The 18,584-nt window shown below is 34.7% G+C and overlaps 1 protein-coding gene across 2 annotated transcripts in view; it reads right to left on the bottom strand.

Moving 5' to 3' along the window:
• The window catches only part of LG02H12orf50 (linkage group 02 C12orf50 homolog), a 34,691-nt gene that overhangs the window by 9,192 nt on the left and 6,915 nt on the right, over window positions 1-18,584 (bottom strand). Inside the window, exons 3-11 of one of the 2 annotated variants that reach the window (XM_074325328.1) lie at window positions 8,732-8,890; window positions 7,726-7,803; window positions 7,532-7,645; window positions 5,523-5,633; window positions 4,120-4,227; window positions 3,559-3,561; window positions 2,655-2,771; window positions 1,104-1,208; window positions 641-844 (exon numbers count right to left, since the gene is read on the bottom strand). In XM_074325328.1, coding sequence (XP_074181429.1) covers window positions 641-844; window positions 1,104-1,208; window positions 2,655-2,771; window positions 3,559-3,561; window positions 4,120-4,227; window positions 5,523-5,633; window positions 7,532-7,645; window positions 7,726-7,803; window positions 8,732-8,890 — 999 coding nt within the window. The remainder of the gene's footprint in view (window positions 1-640; window positions 845-1,103; window positions 1,209-2,654; window positions 2,772-3,558; window positions 3,562-4,119; window positions 4,228-5,522; window positions 5,634-7,531; window positions 7,646-7,725; window positions 7,804-8,731; window positions 8,891-18,584) is intronic. The other variant, XM_074325327.1, reaches the window with a different exon arrangement.

Here is an 18,584-nt window from a genome sequence, read left to right as displayed (position 1 = left end):
AAACAATATAGGGATTGAGTGGCTTTTTGTTAAGTGGAGAAACGTGCAACTCAACTTCGAAAGAGCAAAATTCATCTGACAGAAGAAAAAGAGATTTGATTTCCTCCTGTACTTCTGACATATAGTATGATTTTGACTATCATATGATGGAATGATTTAGAAGCAATCTTTCCATGGTGGGAGAGATGAGAGGTTGTCAAAAATATTGCAGTTAACCCACAAAGTAACCCTTTCAGAAAGTAATCATGAAGGTCTAAAGAAAAGCCAAGGCACTAGCTTGAAAGTGATAATTGAACCATACAGTTAATGGAACTAGAAAATGTCGACTATTTGAAAACAATCCTCCAGAGAGAAATAAAGCTATGGAGGGGGAACAAAGTGCAGAGCTCTGAGACAAAACTAGAGGTGTGGGAGGTTCAATGTCAAGTCATCTGCACCAACTTGTTTTCCTCCATAGCCTTTAAATCATGTGCACGACTGCACATGGAAGAAATCCTCTCACAGGGTTTCTAAGATGGGGATGATGGCTTGGAAAAGGGAGAGGGGAGTAGACAGCAATGAAGATTAGTTGGACCATTAGGAAATTCCATGGGAATGCAAACCACAGACACGAGTAAACCATATAAGTAAACAGCCTCACCTGGACAAAGGTGGAGTTTGGGTTCCTTGTAAACATGGACCCGATTGGAGAACCCATTTGTGGGCCTGCTGTGGGGAGGTGCATTTAATGAGGCAGTCTTGACGGCATTGCTCTGAACATGGATAGAGGATGCATTCTCAGCATTTCTGGTTTTATTATTGTGATGGTAACTCATTTTACTTTTAGGATTTGGGGCCTGTACTGCTATAAAAGAAAGGGGAAAAGGAGTGAGGGATAAAACAAGCTGGTTTCATACCCTAAACAACATACTGCACTTTAAGTGTTTGATATCACGGTGGAAGACAATGCAAGCTAAAAGAACTAAGTTTATTGGAGTTGAGTTGATGTCTAAAATAACATATTATACCACAGTGATTTGTTTTTCGGGTATAAAATATTATTTGACATTTAATCTCTTCTCAAATTACAGTTTATGAATATCAAATATATATAGATACTATACCTCTCCTCATTCCTGGGCCGGGAAAGTTCTTTGGTTCATCATAAATCCATTTTATTTTTTTCACGCCTTTAAAATGAGGCTTCTTCACTGGCTGGACATCATCCACTTAGAGGAGACATAAATTGTTACAGTTTTTAAAAGAGATGCTTTCATCTGAAAATTACTGGAGGTGATAATTACGTATTTGTGCATTCACATGTCAAGCAAAAGAAAAAATAAATTCAACACCCTAATACTTTACTTTCTAGAACAAAGAGCGATTTATTTTTAACTACCAAAAAAAAAAAAAAAAGCTATCTTGAAAATAGATGAGAAAACTTTCTGTAAGTAGCATTCCTTAGAGAAAAATGCTTTTCTCCAAAGAAACATGTAGGTTCATTTAAAAGATGATAAAATTACATTCCAAATATAATTACATGTATCTCATGAAAATGTTACTGTAAGTAGTTTTAGAATTATTTTGAACATACATCTTTTTGTACATTTTTATCCACAATGACTACTACTTAAGAAGTTGGTTTAATGTAAAATACTTTTAGTGAATTTTACTTTCCCTTTTAAGATCTTAACAAGTTTTGTGTACAGATAGTTTGGTGAAACAAGACTGAATAATCAGAATCTGTAAGTGCTAACTAAGATCACTAAATTATTCACTTTTTACTTGCATGTTTTTTTTTTTTTATATGCATACTCAGTTTTCCAGGAGTTTTAAGGTACATTTCTCTAGACATTTGTTAAACAATTTAACAGAGAAGGGCCTTCGTTGTGATTTCTCTGTGCGGAAATACTGAACATTGACAAGTAACTAATGCACAGAGAAAAGGAACATGAATTGCACTATGTAGATACATTCGCTGTCTTCAGTGGACTAATAAATCTGCATTTGCCCGAGCTCTCAACCTCAGCGTAAGCATCAGGCCTTCAAAGAAATTGATTCACTGCCTGCTCTCCCCTCTCCAAACAAGATGCTCCACCCTTCCTCTCAAGTCCCATTCCACGGGCTTGGAAACCATATTTTTAACAAGTGCCACTAAAGTGAGCTTCTTTGGGAGTAAACCATCATAGTTCCCTTAGTGCTTAGCTGGGATCCAAGAATATTGTACGGGTTCAATAAATGACATAAAGGAGAGGAGAAAGGAGGGAAGGAGACAGAGAGAAAGATTCATGAGTCTTCATGCATCAAGAAAAGTAGCTCAAAGTACTGAATAGCGAGAAGTCAAATCAAGAAAAATAATCCAAAACATAATAAAAACATGTCAATGTATTCCAATATGGGTTAAATTAAAATGCAATACTAATGAATCTTTCGAGAAGGTAGCATGTTCTTAATTTTAATACCTAAATTAAAATAGTGGGAAAGTATGTTATTTACTAGGACCTACATCACAATTCATTGCCAAAGTTAGTAGAAAAATATTCTTTAATTCTTAATCCTGAATAATTTTTAAACCGTCCTTTTCTTTTCTTTTAAAAAAATTATATTTCAAATAAGCAAAACAAATCCATGATAAGACAAATATATCTAAGGCCAAAAAGAGATAGAGCTCTCACTTGAAGAGGGGTCCTCTCTGCACTTCATACTGATATTCTCAGTAGCATTTAATACATGCATTGTAGGTACTAGTCGGGTAGTAAGGGAACGCTTTGGATGAGGGCTCTCCTTGTTATCTTTTAAAGCAAATTAAGAAAATAAAAGGTATTAGTAAAAGAAGTGTCTCAGTTGGTATTTCACTTTTCAAACATTCTATGATGGGCATACCTCTTTAAAATATATGTATGTATATTACTTTTTAGAACTCATTACTGAAATGCCCTAATAATTGCCTTGAGTCCCCCAAATCTGTTACTAACAAAACATTAAAAATCCAGAAATATAGCCATTCTCTTCAATATGTAAGTTATATATATTTGGCAATATCTTTAATAACTCCATATAAAAGAATTAAAAGATTATCGATTTTACATCAAATGTGCCAATTTAAATTGAGGCTCCAAAGATACTTGAAATGTAACAACTTTCGCTTGTTTTATGCTTTGGAGCAGGACTACCCGACAGAGCTTTCTGCAATGATGAAAACAGTCTAGCTATGTGTTGTCTGAAATGATAGCCCCTGCTCACATGTAGATATTGAACACCTGAGATATGGTTAGTACAACTGAAGAACTTCATTTTTTGTTTTATTAAATTTTAATCAACGTAAATTTAAACAGCCACACGTGGATGGTGTGGATGGGTACTGTTACTAGTGTAGTTTTAGTTTTTGTTTTAATTTTTGCTTTTGATGGATTGGGCAAAAGTTTTCCATCTCTAAGTGAGAGAGAGGAACAGATTTACATATAATTTTCCATTAGAATCCTTTAATTTCATTACAAATGCCCTTTCCTATTAAGAACATTTATTCATGGGAAAACAGCAGATTCAGCTGATTAATATCAGATGGAGACTATGTAAAACCCTCTAATGACAGGGCAGATGTACTTTTAGTCTGTAATTAAGAGAGCTGCCCAGCAGAGAGGTAACAGTCGGGGCATTCTAAGAAGCATAAAACTAGAGGGTATATTTTATTATCATATCTTTTGATTATTCACAGGTTATAGTTAATAATAATTGTTAAATGGGGAAGTCAACATGGGATTAAAACTCTTTCCAGTGTTCACAAAGCTTTCTAAGAAAATTCAATCACATGTGTACTGAGTATTTGAAGTTGGAAAAAGAAACTAAAAATGACTTGATATTACCACGTAAGAGAACCAATAAGTTTAGAGCTAGCAAGACTCCTAGAAATCGTGTAGCCCAACAGGCTGCTTTTTCAGGTTAATTAGATAAAGTCTCATGGTCAAACAATTAGGCACGGTGTCAGGCCTGGAATCTTAGGGCTTTTGACTCCTATTTAGTGTCTATTTTTATTGATTACTTTGCCTATTGTATTCATTATCTTGCCTACTACAATCAAGCATTATGCTTAATTTATCTATCCAAATTAAAGATTGATTAAAATCATCAATGGTTTATTACCTTTAGTATTTGAATATTTTGACATGGTGATTTCTTTTTCTTCAGTTAAAGCTTGATTTTCATCTACTCCAAGAAATATGATCTTCTGTGGAACGTAACAATCACCGCCTATGAAAATACCTTAGTGTCAGTGGCAATGATGACAGAAAGTTGTACAAAACTATTTTCTTTTTTAATTTTATTGGGTAACAGTGTGTTTTTTCTAGTGGGAATAGAACCAGCAAGTTTGTTGTTAAGAGCATGCACTCTAACCAACTTAGCTAACTAGCCGCCCCCAAAACTATCTTTTAATACAGGATTATCCTCCTCTACAACATCCCTTTTGTCCATTTTTGTTTAACTACTTCTCAGTGATACCAACCCTATCTCAATATATGTCACATATATTTAGATTAACACATGAGTATATATGTATATGAATATACAGTATGTACACTTACATACTGATAAGCAAGAAAATTTACATAGTCACAATTAATTTTCCTTTGACATATAACAATGGTTGCTTCCACTCTTTATCACCCTTTAGAGATAATCAATGTAAATATAATTTATCTTTCATATAATATCTTCAGATATACAAAAGTAATTTTTATGTTCCTTAAAGGTCTTCTGTAATATCCATAGCTGCATTAAGTATTACTTATGTACTTAATTTCCAGATGCTTCACCTCATAAGTCACATAATTGTTTCAGGTAACCTTTATTAAAGGTGACATCCAAATGTGGACTGCCCTGTACAGAAATCAGTGAAACTAGTATAACAATATTTGACATTTATGGAGCATTAGTCTCTACGTCAGACACTCTACTGAGTACTCTAAGTGACTTATCACATTTAATTATCTTCCTGTACTAATCCTAATAAGTCAATATGAATTTACCTTAGTTATTTGCTAGCTGACACACATTACTGAATCATTTTGAAACCCTGTGGCTGAAAACATTTATTTTTTTCCTCACGATCTGTATCATGTCAGGATTTTCCCAACTTGAAGAAAACCTAACTTTAATGTCTTGATCTTAAATGAAGGCTTTGTTTATCCCATTTTGAGTTTGTTTACCTTATTAAATTTGACTCATTATTCCAGCATATTAATTTCCAGTCACCTGTAAATTTTATAAACATGTCTCCATTCATCCAGTCATTTAATTGTTTAAACATAAAGTCACTTATTCTACAAACACTTACAGAGTGCCCATGAATGACCAGACATTCTACTACAGGGATTCATCTACAGCAAGTCATTATATATACTTCCTGGCCTCAGGGAGTTTACCCAAAGCCATTGATAATAATGCCAAAACGATTTTGATGAAACAAAATTTGTTATGAGAGAAAATTAAGACTCACTTATTATATGATGATGTATTCAGAATCAACCAGTAATGAAATAACTCACCTCCATTTTCAAAAGCAGCTATGTCAGTCCTTGGTTTCCCATCCAACGATGCTTTCATCTTACCCTGCTTTTCAGATAGGCTAAATTTTGTTGGAACGGTAAGACCATCCCCTAGAAATAAAAAAAAAATTAAAAAAAAATAATTCTAGGAACCATTAGGTACTTAACAAGTTTGTGATAGAATTCATGATAATAATAAAAAGCCTAAAAGTTAATGCAAGCATTGTTTATAGTGATGTGATGAACAATAAATTTATAAACATTTGAATTTTAAGCAAATTTTGTAGTTATCAGGAAAGCATCAAACATTCATTTTCCTATGTGGATAATTTATAAAAAGGCAACTCAAAATTTAAGCAATCTAATACTATCATATGTGTATATGTATTTAGCTTATTTAATTTTTTATATAATGAACTTTGTAATATTCATTTGTTTATATATATTTACCATGGACAAATTGAGTAAAAAAGTATTAAAGTCTACTATTGACTTAAATATGCTAATTATATAGTGATAAATAATTCTCACCATTTTCCTTATACATCTCTAATTTTCTTCTAAAATAACTTTAAAAGCAGAATAAAAGAGATGTGACAACCTAATGAAACACATGATTCTGGATTGGGTTTTAAACCAGGAGAAAAACTGCATTTTGCTATAAAGGAAATGATGGCACAATTGGTGAAATTTGTAAAAAATTAAATAAATAAATAAAAGTCTATAAATAATACTGTGTCAGTGACAATTTTCTGATTTTGATATTTATACTACAGTTATATAAGATTTTTATAGGGGCATCATATCTGAAACTTACTCTCAAACAGTTCAAAAGTAATAACAACAATGTGAAAGTGAAAAATCATATATGTAAAACGATACTATTTGGGAAATCTGGGTAAAGGGTGCTCATGAATTTACTGAAATTATTTAAAAATAAAAAGCTTTAAAAAACATAATATAACGCATAATTGCATATAATTGTCTTTACAATCTACCATTTTCAATATTCATTTCAATACTAACTTGTCTGCTTTGTTTTTGGCTTGTTGTTGTTTTAGATTTTTTTTTGTTGTGATGGTGGTTTTGTTGTTTTGTTTTGTTTTGTTTTTGTTTTTTAGTCATGTGGACAATGTTGTCCTTCCCTAGATGGCTCCCACCTATCAGCCAGTTCTTTCTGATTGTTCTACCATCTGATGGTATATTCCTGCCTCCTCGCACCATATGTTTTAATGGTTTGCCACATATGTACTTGCAAAACAGGTACTTTATTCTTTATCCTATTATGCTCATCTTGATCCTGGGAGTGTTTTTTTTTTTCGTGTTTTTTTAAGGGGTAGGAAGGGATTACAATCTCTCTCACTGCTGCAAAACTTGTCTTTCAGCTCATGCTAGGGGCAAGAAAACTATATGAACTTACAGCATCCATGGATTTTCTCTGTGTTCCTGGTTTTATATCCAAAAACAATGTTCTTATTTTGCCCTGAAGAGAAAAATTATTCACCAACAGCAAAATCAGATTCACCGAAGTACAAGATCCGTGAAAGGCACAGCCTTGGATTACCCACCTGTGTTGCCCCTGAAATTGCCTGGTACACAGAAGGCACTCATTCAATGAGCAAGTGTGCCTGTGTTCTGCCACTAATATCATTCTGTGACCTGCCTGTTGTCTTTCTAGGGCTACACTGTCCTTTCTACTCATAAAGAAAAATCTACACCTATTTCCCAGGGAGATTTATTTTCATAGACAAAACAGTAAAAGCAAATTATTTACGGAATGACTACACGGGGCATGTGTTTATAAAGTCTATTCATTTTGTGTCTCCTTTTGGAAAGCGTGATTATATTAACAACAGCTTTTCATCTGATAAAAGCACTTCTTCTCAGTCTCAATTCTGATGTATTATTTATCATTTAATTCTAGTGTACATCTTGCTAAATAATTCACAGACTATCACACCAAGTATCTCTTGTGCATCACCTTAAAATGCTGCCTTTTAATTCCTTACCTTCTTGCAATTCCCTGCCATTTTCCGAAGACCTTTCTAACTCTTTTTCTGCTGCAGAGTCTGTGCTTTTTGATGATGAAGTATCTGGAGGAGCATGAAACCTGTAGTATTCACCTATCTCCCATAAGAGAAGTAATGGTTAGTATATTTGTCACATCAAGTATTAGAAAACCCACAAATATCTGATTGCTTACCAGATTTATAACACATCTCCCTTATTGCTCTTTTTTCTTCAATTTCTTCAGGAGTCTTTGTCCATAAACCAGAAGCATCTGTAGGATATGTATTTTTTAAATTAAATTGTCCCAAAGCCAAATAATCTGAAAATTTATAAACTAGAATGAAAAATCCCAAACATTGTTCTCATGGGTGGATTACCATTTTTTTAAATTTTTTAAATCCATAATTTGCAAACTGGCAAATATTTCTAATTGCTGTATTTCATGTATTAGAAAGAATCAGTCAAAAGAAAAGAAATGACTAATTACACATTATGTGTCTTGAGAAGCTGGCGATATAAATTCCCATGTTGCTGTCACAGTTGTTGGAGGGGAGAGATGCAGGAATGGGAGACAAAAGCAGGATCCTGAGCACAGGCGTGATGGTGGCCTGGACCCCACAGAAGGACACATTCCCAGGCAAAGACAGAGTGAGAGCTAGTTTTTCCGCAAGTTTATTTTGTCTGTACATACTTATTGGCATGTACTAGGCATGAATAGAATAGACTAGGATGTAAAGAACTGTTTCTAACCTTGTTTATACTTTTGCAAGGATTCCTTGGGATAATGCAGCTGACAGGGCTTTATAAATCATACACTACTCTATGGATCTCTGTAACTTAAAGGATTAAAGGTGAGATAGATGTAATCATGTAATCAACAGATGAACACACATGTATGTCAGTGTTAAGTTATATATAAATAAGTTATTGGTATCCCTATGAGCAACTGTACATATTTAAACATGAGATCTGACTCTCAGCCGCCATACACCAAAAACCTTCCGAGCCAAATGATAAGCATGTGTTCACATAAAACAAATGAGACCATAATGAATTTAATATACTTAATAAATTGAAAGCTATTTTCTCATCAAAATCTGCCTTACATATTACATTATAGACCTCTAATAGTTAAATATGTAGAAAATATTATGAGATTTTTGAATGTGCATTTTAAATCTGAGAAAAAGTTTACTAACCAGTTTGTTCATCTCCTTCCTCTTCTTCTTCCTTAAAGTTAGTTTGTAAAACTAAAGGCTGGTGAATGGGTCGTGATATATTCTCCTGAGTTTTCAGAGGTTCCTGACTCTGGGTCAGGAATGGAGTTTCTTCCTGAGTTTCTTTCTGTTGTGTAATATCTACAGAGAAATGCAACACTTCAGGCTTATCAAAATATTCAACAATCAACCGTTGTCCTCCTAATTAACTGCATACTTTGTTGAAAGGTTTCTCTTCTTATTTCTGAAAAGGTTATTAAACTAACAAAAAATATCAACATTATGCTGTAAGAGTGGAAAATGTGCTAATTCATAGATGTTAAATAGTAATTATAACCATAACTTTATATAGAACCATGACTTTATATATCACACTTTTGCTGTAAATGCAAAGTGATCAAAAACATTACTGTAGTCTTACGTTAGATGTGTGAGATAAGAATGAACTTAATTAATCACATTATGACAAATTAACAAAGTCAAATGCATATAAGGCATAGCTTATAATGGCAGAGTATGTGTGTCCAAAGAGGGAAAAATCCAATGGTTCTACTGTCTTGTGGCTGGGGGTGGTTACTTGGAAGTGAGAATGATACTTTCAGATTTCTCTATTGGCTACACAGTAGTTTGGACTAGCCAAAACTCTAGGTCACATTTACACGTTCTGTAACCTTCAAAACTCACCAGCGCATAACAGAAGTGGCTAATGAATATAATTATCTTCTATCATTGCTAATTTGACTCCTTTTGTTTTCTAAGCTAATAGTTATTTAATCTGGTTAATTATCAGAATCAGCTAAAGCAATTTTTCAAAGCATCTTCTAGGTCTTTGCTTTCTGAACTTCTGAATCAGTAGGTCTCGATTAAAGCCTCAAAATCTGATACTATTTTTTAAATGTCTCAGGTAATTATAAAGTCAGCCAAGTTTGGAGACCTCTGCCCCAAATCAATCATCCTCTAGATGGGGTTCTGGGTCATGGATATGCCCTCCCAATAATTTGAAAACAATCAATTATATTCCCCATCCTCAATTTCCACATATTTGTTTCCCCTAAAGTTGGTTTGGCTGACAACAGGCCTGAGTTCACAATAGCCTTTCCTCACTTTACAACATAAAGGCCTACCCTTCACTCATGCCAAAATTTACTACAGCACTTTGTCCAAAGAGAAATCCTCCTTTATGGATTAATCAAACTATCATGAACACATACAGCTTTCTCCATTACCTTGATTTGTACACACTTCTACCAGGAGAAAATCAGTGTGGTGGGCAGAATAATGCCACCCCCCAGAATATCCATAACCTATATATGTATTAGATTATATGGGAAAGAGGAATTAAGACTGCTAATCGGCTGACCTTAAAATCGGCAGATTATCCTGGATTATTTTGATGGGCCCAAAGTAATCAAAAGTGTCTTTAAAAGTGGGAGAGAGATGCAGAGGAAGACAGCCAAGAAAAGAGATATGACAATGGAAGCTAGGTCAGAGTGATGCAATGTCAGGACTTGACTATCCATTGCTGACTTTGAAGATGGAGGAAGGGAGACATGAACGAAGGAATACAGAAGTCCTCTAGGAAATGGAAAAGGCAAGGAAACAGAATCTCTGTCAGAGTCCCTAGAAGAAACACAGCACTGGGAACACCTTAATTTTAATCCAGAGAGACCTGCATCGAATTTCTAAACTATAGAACTGCAAAATAATAAACTTGACTTGTTGAAGCCACTTGGTTGGTCATAATTTGTATTGGATACTTTTAGCTATTATCAATATGTAATCCCAAGATTTGTCATTTGCTACAAAGAAAAGTTTCATTGAACATTCAAACCAGTAAATGTTAAAGCCACATTTTTTAAAAGCTTTATTGAGATATAATTCACATACCACATAATTCACTAATTTAAGTGCACAATCCAGTGGTTTTTAGTATATTCACAAAGTTATGCAACCCTCACCATGATCAATTTTAGGACATTTGATCACCCCCCAAAAGGATGGAAACCTATATCCATCCAAAAGCAGTTACTCCTCATGAACTCCCAATGCCCACCGCCCTACAAAAGCATAATATATTATACTTTCTGTTTCTATGGATTTGCCTATTCTGGGTATTTCATATCAATGGAATCATTCAACATCTGGTCTTCCGTACATGACGTCTTCCACTTAACATAGTGTTTTCAAGGTTTATTCTTGCTGCCGCCTCTCACAACGTTTTATTCCTTTTTATAGCCAAATAATATTCCATTGTATGAACATACCACAATTTATCCATTCATCAAAGGGTGGACATTTGGGTTGTTTCCACTGTTTGGGCTGTTATAAATAATGTCGGCATGAACATTTGTGTACAAGTTTTTGTGAGGATATACACTTCACATCTCCTGTGTATGGAGGAGCTGGGACATATTGTGACTATGTTTAATCTTTTGAGCCATACTGGTTTCCAAAGCACCAGTTTACATTCCTACCTGCAATATATGAAGATTCCAATTTCTCCACAACCTGTCAACATTTATCTTTCTGATTAAACCATCCTAGTGGGTATGAAGTGGTATCACATTGTGCTTTTGATTTACACTTATCTAATGGTTAATAATGATGAGCATCTTTTCATGAATTGAGTAACCACTTGCCTATTTTTCAGAAATGTCTATTCAGAGTTTTTGCCCATTTTGTAATTGGGTTGATTTCATTTTCCCCTTATTAACTGAAAAGACCTTCCTTTACCAATTGCTCAGCCATCTTACCTTCTACAAACCAGATGTCCATCGCTGCAAAGATCTGTTTCCACATTTTTATTCTGTTCCATTTGTCAATTTGTTTAGCCAATACTACACTGTCCTAATCTTTTTCACGGTAGAGGCCTTGATATCTGCTAAACAAATCCTATCCTTTCATTTTCTTCAAGCAAGTCTTGACTAGTGTTAGCTCTTTGAATTTTCATATAAATTTTAGGACCTGTTTGAATTTTGATTGTGATTGTTGTTCATATATTTTTTTTAAATCGATGTTAGGTATTGAATCACTATGGCAATTCAAATGTCACTGGATGTATTTAAAGGAGTAATACTTTTTTTTTAAATTTCAATATTGAGAAAATGTTGGAAAGTACACCCTTTGCAACTATTTAAACTTATGATCAAAGAGTTTAGGTAATCAAAAGTTTTAGAAAATAATTCATCAAAAATAAAGATTACTGCTCATTACACCTTTATATTCAGTGTATTAAAATATATATCCGAAGGAGAAAGTGATAGGATGGGAAAAACAGCACATTTAGTGACCAGAAATCACCCAGTTAGAAATATGAAATAAATAATTCAGGTGAATTACTTGGCAATCAAGTAACGCAAAAAAACTTCACTCAGATAACAGTTAAGTTTACTTCTCTATGATGGTTAAAACAGTGGTGTGCTTTGAGGTTTAACACATATTATTATAACTTTCTTCATTTGAGGTAACTTTTCCGTGAGACCTCAAATACCAATGCTCTGCATTTTAAGGAACTACTATAATGTACTTCCCATTAATTTACACAAATAGATAATTTTTGTCAACATTTTTCTACCCAAAGTACAGTTTCATGTCACTAAGATCAACTTTGGCGTGATCAGATATATTTCATCTAACAGTTGGGGGGAAAAATATATATATATATATTACATACCATGTTTCGCCGAAAATAAGACCTACCTGGACAATCAGCTCTAACGCATCTTTTGGAGCAAAAATTAATATAAGACCCGGTCTTATTTTACTGTAATATAGGACTGGGCCTTATATAATGTAATATAATATGGTATAATACTGTGTCTTATATTAACTTTTGCTCTAACGCATTAAAGCTGATTGTCCCACTAGGTCTTATTTTTGGGGAAACACGGTATATATACATGACATATACATATCATACATATATCACATATATATCATATGTGATATATGTATGATATATGATATATGATATATATGGTATATATCATATATCATATATATGTATATATACCGTGGGTGCCAAAAAATGTATACACATGACATATATTCATCTTTTGTTATTGGTATATATTGAGTATTACAATTTTAATACAGTTTTTTTTTCCTTTCTTAAAATGTGTATATATTTTTTGGCACTCTCTTTCTCTCTCTCTCCATATATACACATATATTAGTAACACCATTATTTTTGCTTGCCCTTTACTCATTCCTTACTTAGTTTTATGTAAAGGACATCCATTTTCCTTAGGGAAATCACCTTTTTCCCATCTTCAATCTACTTAATTTGAGTGAAGAAAACCTCCTAAAGATTAGCTATTCTTTTGGCCTGAACAATTGTTAGAAATAAACGTGATTCCTACACATCATCAGATAAAGTTCAGTGTTAAGATTTTAGCTAGAAAAGGATTTGTTTCTTCTGAGGCTAATTTAGAATGATGATGATAGTGATGAGAATACTGAGTGCATCCTGAGTGCTTACTCTTTTCCAGGTATTCTTCTAAACAATTAGGTATTAATTCATTAAATATCCAAAACAATCCCATGACATAGGTATTATTACTATTGTTTATACAGATGAGAAACTGGGTCACAGAGATATTAAATTGTCCAAGGTCACGGTGGCAAGTATGTGGGAAGATGAGATTTTACCCCAGTCTGACCCAGAGTTCTCCATCTTTGCTTATTCTGACTCCAGGATCTAGATCTGAAGCTTCGGGGGCAATTACAGTATGTGGAGAATGACACTAGCCCATAGCCAAGAGTTGGCAAAGGAAATCCTGGATCCAGCTGGGGCTAATGTCTGCCCTGTCTCTAATAGCTTCAGTTACATGAGCTGGTAATTCTAGTTTTCCCTTAAATCAGATTGAGTCGGATTTCTCTTCTTAAAATCAGTAGTATGCTGGAGTAGGCTCAGATCAAGGCCTAAGAACTAATTGTCTAACGTTTAGGAATTTTGCAAACCAACAGATGTTATATTGGTAGCTTGAAATCATCCATGGTAGTATTATTTGCTCCATGTCTGCAAATACTGCCTATTTTTTGTTTTCCAAAGTGGGGATGGGGAGTAGAGGCACTTTTAAACATGTGACAGGACATCACTGCTTACAGTCACGAGAGCCTTATTTGGTACATATGGTAGACCACCACGTCATGCCCACACATTTCAAAAATTAACAATTACTGTCTGTGCTTTGCCAATTTTCAAAAGAAATTCAATTATTTTCATACAGATGTCATGTATGCTGTCATCATAATGCAATGTTTCCTACTATAAATCCCTTCCATAGCTAGAACACAAATGCAAAGGCAAAACATGTAGATTATAAGACTCTTGCATGATAAATTCCATTATTTTTAACCAATAAGTTGTTTTTATTCATGCTCTCTGGGAATTGGGTGCTATCTTCCCTTTGCTTGAAACAATAAAAAGTGTACTTATGTTTGTATGATTCACAGAGCACAGGTTCTTCACCAATCTTTTTCTTCACTTTTCACTCATTCTTTAAGAACGTCCACATGGGATGACTAGGTTAGGGCATTAGACACACTTGTATAGATTTTAAAATATACTGATTCATCTTCTTTGTGTATTTTTGCCAACAATGTTTAATCTAAATCTAATTATGAGGAAATAGATTCCCATTTAAGGGGTATTCTGCAACGCAACTGGCCTGAGCTCTTTAAAATGCCAATGACATGGAAGAAAAACAACAACAGGGAAATGTAGATATTAAAAACACATGACCATTAATTGCAACAAATGATGCCTAATTGGATTCTGGATTGGAAAACAAAACAAACAACTATAAGGCTATACTACTCAACACGTGGTCCCCGGAACCTGACAGCTTGTTAGAAATTCAGAACCTCAGGCCCCAGCCGAGACATACCGAATCAGACTCAATTTCACTAGATCTCTGGGTGATCCCTATGAATATTAAATTTTGATAAGCATTGCAATAAAGAACATTGTTGGACAATTGGGGAAATTTGAGTATGGACTGAATATTAGACATTCGTATCATATCATTATTAAAGTTCCTGTATGTGATAGTCATGTGTAATGTAGTTATGTAGGAGAATGTCCTTAAATTTAGGAGATATGTACTGAAGTATGTAGGGATGAAGTAAGTTTCAGGATATTTGCAGCTAACACTTAAATGGTTTCAAAAAAAGTGGGGATAAATATGTGTTAGTTCATTATATGCATATATGTAAGTATAATAGAAGGAAAAGAGAAAATGAATTGACAAACTGTAAGGAATAGAACATATGAAGGTCTGCCTGGGAACATTTGGGGATGTAAATTCTCACAGTGGCTGGGGTATGTGCTTGGCCTTGGAAGGATTGGCTACCCTCCCAAGGACCAAGGAAATATTTACAAGATGTGGAGCCTGGCCTTCGCCTTGGTGCAGGGGGGCCGAGCTCCGATACATCTAATCTCGTACCAAGGATTGGCCCCGTCTCCTAGCCAGATCCGAGACCAGTTCCTTGTGTTGCTAACAGGTATGCTTATTGGCTCCTTGCCGCTGTTGTTAGTGAAGTCCTCAAAACCCCAGAAAGCTGAGGCAGGCACAGTTGTTCCCTGGCCTCCTCGGCTGCTGCGAGATATTCTGCCTGTGTTGATGACTTTACTTGACTGGTATTTTGCCTGTGCTGATGAAAGGCCGTTGCTGTTTCTACGACTCTAATTGACTGGGCCCTGGTGATATGATGAATTGCCTCCTTGCTTGTTAGTGGTATGATGATATATTCTCCTAATGTCTGTCTTGTCTGTCTTACTTTCGCTTTGTGATAAAACTCTTTAACCCCTTCATCCCAGCTTGTGGTGGTGTGTCTTACGTATCGGGCCTTGAAATTAAGTCTGTGCACAGCAATCGATAATACTTATTGACACACAAACTGATGAGGAATATATGAATAGGTGTTCACTGAACTATTCTTGCAATTTTTCTGTAGGTTAAAAATTTTTGAAATGAAAAGTTGGAGGGAAAAATTACACTGAAGACTGGGCTCCAACACTCATTAATTTAATTGGTGGTCTATGTGGTAACCAGAAATGTTTTGTTTTGTTTTATTGTTTTTGTTGTTATTGTTGGCCATTATTGTTTTTTTAAGCTCCCAAGGTAATGTTAATTAGGACCCAGAGTTGAGATCCCCTGGATTAGGCGAACTGCAGATGTGGTCCCTGTATGTAGATGTATGTATGTATGTATTCATTCATTCATTCATTCACTCATTCATTCAATGTATGCAATTTTAGAAGCATGCTGGACCATGGCTGAGAACAGACACAGTGTCCAGTCACAGTGAAGAGTTGCCCATTCAAACAAAATTGTTCAAGTGTCAACCTTGTGTGGGTTATAGTATTTACTCAATCTCTCTCCTTTTCTCCCAAAGAGGAAAGAACTGAGTTGAACAGTTTTTTTCTCTCATAACCACTAATAATTGTCTTACTCTGCATAAGACAATGTCTTACTCTGTATAAGACAATGTCTTACTCTGTGTAATAATTGTCTTAACTCCCCCCCACACACACACACACACAAAATTAGACTATGTTTTGCCAATTCAAATATTCAAGTCAAAGTGTCTATCAAACTATTTAAAAACCATTTATTAGACAATGGTTTTTTAAGACTTGGAACAAAATGGTCAAGTACACATATTTGTTTAGGCGAGATCCTCTAAAGTGAGCTGATCCAAAGTTCATTTAAAGTGGCCAAATAGTCAATTGTCCAAGACACTGACTTAGAATAAATGAGAATGAAATATCCCATTCAATTGTTCGTTATAGAATAACATGGTAATTAGCCAAAGAGATGAACAATTGCTTCAACGTCTCAGCCACTGTTTTGAACAAATCGTCCCTTTACAAAATTGAGGGAGTCTGTTAAGGGAAACAGTTTCTCTGAGTACACTAACCTCTAATGTATACCATGGTAAAAAGAAGAAGTACCTATCATGCTTGCAAAGAAAATATGAAATGTACTCAGAAATGCCTAGCTAATTCTTTTAACTATAATAAATATCAACTGATTTATGTTTTCTTAGCACTATCATTTGGTTTAGCAATGATTTGCTTTGAAACTGGTTTAGCAATATTTACGCGAAATATCTTTCAAAAGAGTCCAAAACCTTTTTTAATTTGCTAGCAGGTTAAAGTTTAAATTGTGAAAAGGCTTACTGGCAGTTTTATGTTCTCTGACAAAAAATGCCGAACTCTTGACAATCACACTTAGTACTTAAAGACAACATACAACGGCAAATCAACTAATGAAAAATTGCTTTTGGCAAGCGCCTCATTGTGAAAGCACACAACTGACGTCTTAGGAGGCATTGTAGCTCCAACTCACCCACTTAATATGGACCACTTGATGGGTCACAATTCCTCAAGCAAAGACCCTACAAACTGTCACAGGCTGCACATTTAAATGCCTATATTTACCTTATGTTAGCCTAAGAGATAAAATCACACATAAATTGCGCAATGCTATGTGAATCGATACTTGGTTGTATTTTGCTAGCAAAAAAGAAAAAAGAAAAATGTCATAATCCCATCCTGAATTTATCAATCACATGCACTTACTGAAAACATAAAAATGTGTATTTTTAATAAAGGTACAATTTCATAACGCAATCTTTGTCTAAGGTGAGGAGATTTATGGTCCTATTTTTGGTTAATATGAACCTTAATGACAGGTGTTCCAGGAAATAGCATAGGAAATATTAGTTCTACAAAAGATCAAATTATACTTTTTGAGGTATTGAAATATTTCCAAAATGAACAAATAATACAGTAGTTCAATACATAATTCCACTGAGCTTAGTAATTTCCTACAGTCTGAAACTGAATCCTCTCTTCTAGAGCACAGAAATGTGTCTAGGCAAACAGAAGATAATTGCCTGCTTAAAACAAATACATAGTGTTCAGAATTTCCTAGGGTAGAAAGGCTACTATGTATCAATAGGTAATACTAGGTTCCTATGTTAGATGCTTGGGATTCCTCAGTGAGCAAAGAAAAGATTTCCGTTTTTATGGAACATTTGTTCTACAGGGAAGAGTCAAACAATGAAAACAGATGTAGTAAAGAAAATGATAAGGGTTATGGCAAAAAGAAAAGCACAGCAAGGCCAGGAAGATTGGGAATGAGTAGGAAGGAAGTGGGGAGGCTGATTACATCTCAAATAGAGTGTTCACGATAGACCTCATTAAAAGGTGATTATTTGACTAAGGCCTTGAAAAGGTAAAGAAATTAGCCATTAGGACACTGAGAGAAGAGCACTGCATGCAAAACCCAGGAAGCAGGAGTATGCATGCCTGCTGTAGGAAAAGCAAGGCAACCAGTGTGGTTGAAACACAATGAGCAACTAGAAGAGTTTTAGAAGATAAATTCGGAGAGACAACAGAGCAAGTAGAGTCATGTAAGCGTTTGTTAGGACTCTTATTTTACTCTGATTGAAATGAAAATCCATTGGAGGGGTGACATCTAATTTATGTATAAGAGTATCACTCTAGCAACTGTGCTTTGAACAGACGTAGAGATACAAGAGTTAAAGCAGGGAAACCAGTTAGGAGGCTACTGCAGTCATCCGGGCATGAGATGACGATGGTGGCATGGCTCAGGGTGGGCATGATAGAGGTGATGAGGAAAGTCAGAGTCTGGATATATTAAGACAGTAGAGTTAACAGAATTTCTACATAGATTAGACGTGGGGTATGAGAGAAACAAATGTGAGGCTGATTCAGATGACGTGAGCAAGTAGAAGGATAGAACTGGCATCAAACCAAGCAAGACGGGCCGTGGATATAGCAAGTTGGGAGTACAGGGGT

The sequence above is a fragment of the Rhinolophus sinicus genome, linkage group LG02, assembly GCF_036562045.2.
Source record: "Rhinolophus sinicus isolate RSC01 linkage group LG02, ASM3656204v1, whole genome shotgun sequence".
NCBI classification, from domain to species: domain Eukaryota; kingdom Metazoa; phylum Chordata; class Mammalia; order Chiroptera; family Rhinolophidae; genus Rhinolophus; species Rhinolophus sinicus.
This window is presented reverse-complemented; position numbering and strand designations above follow the sequence as displayed.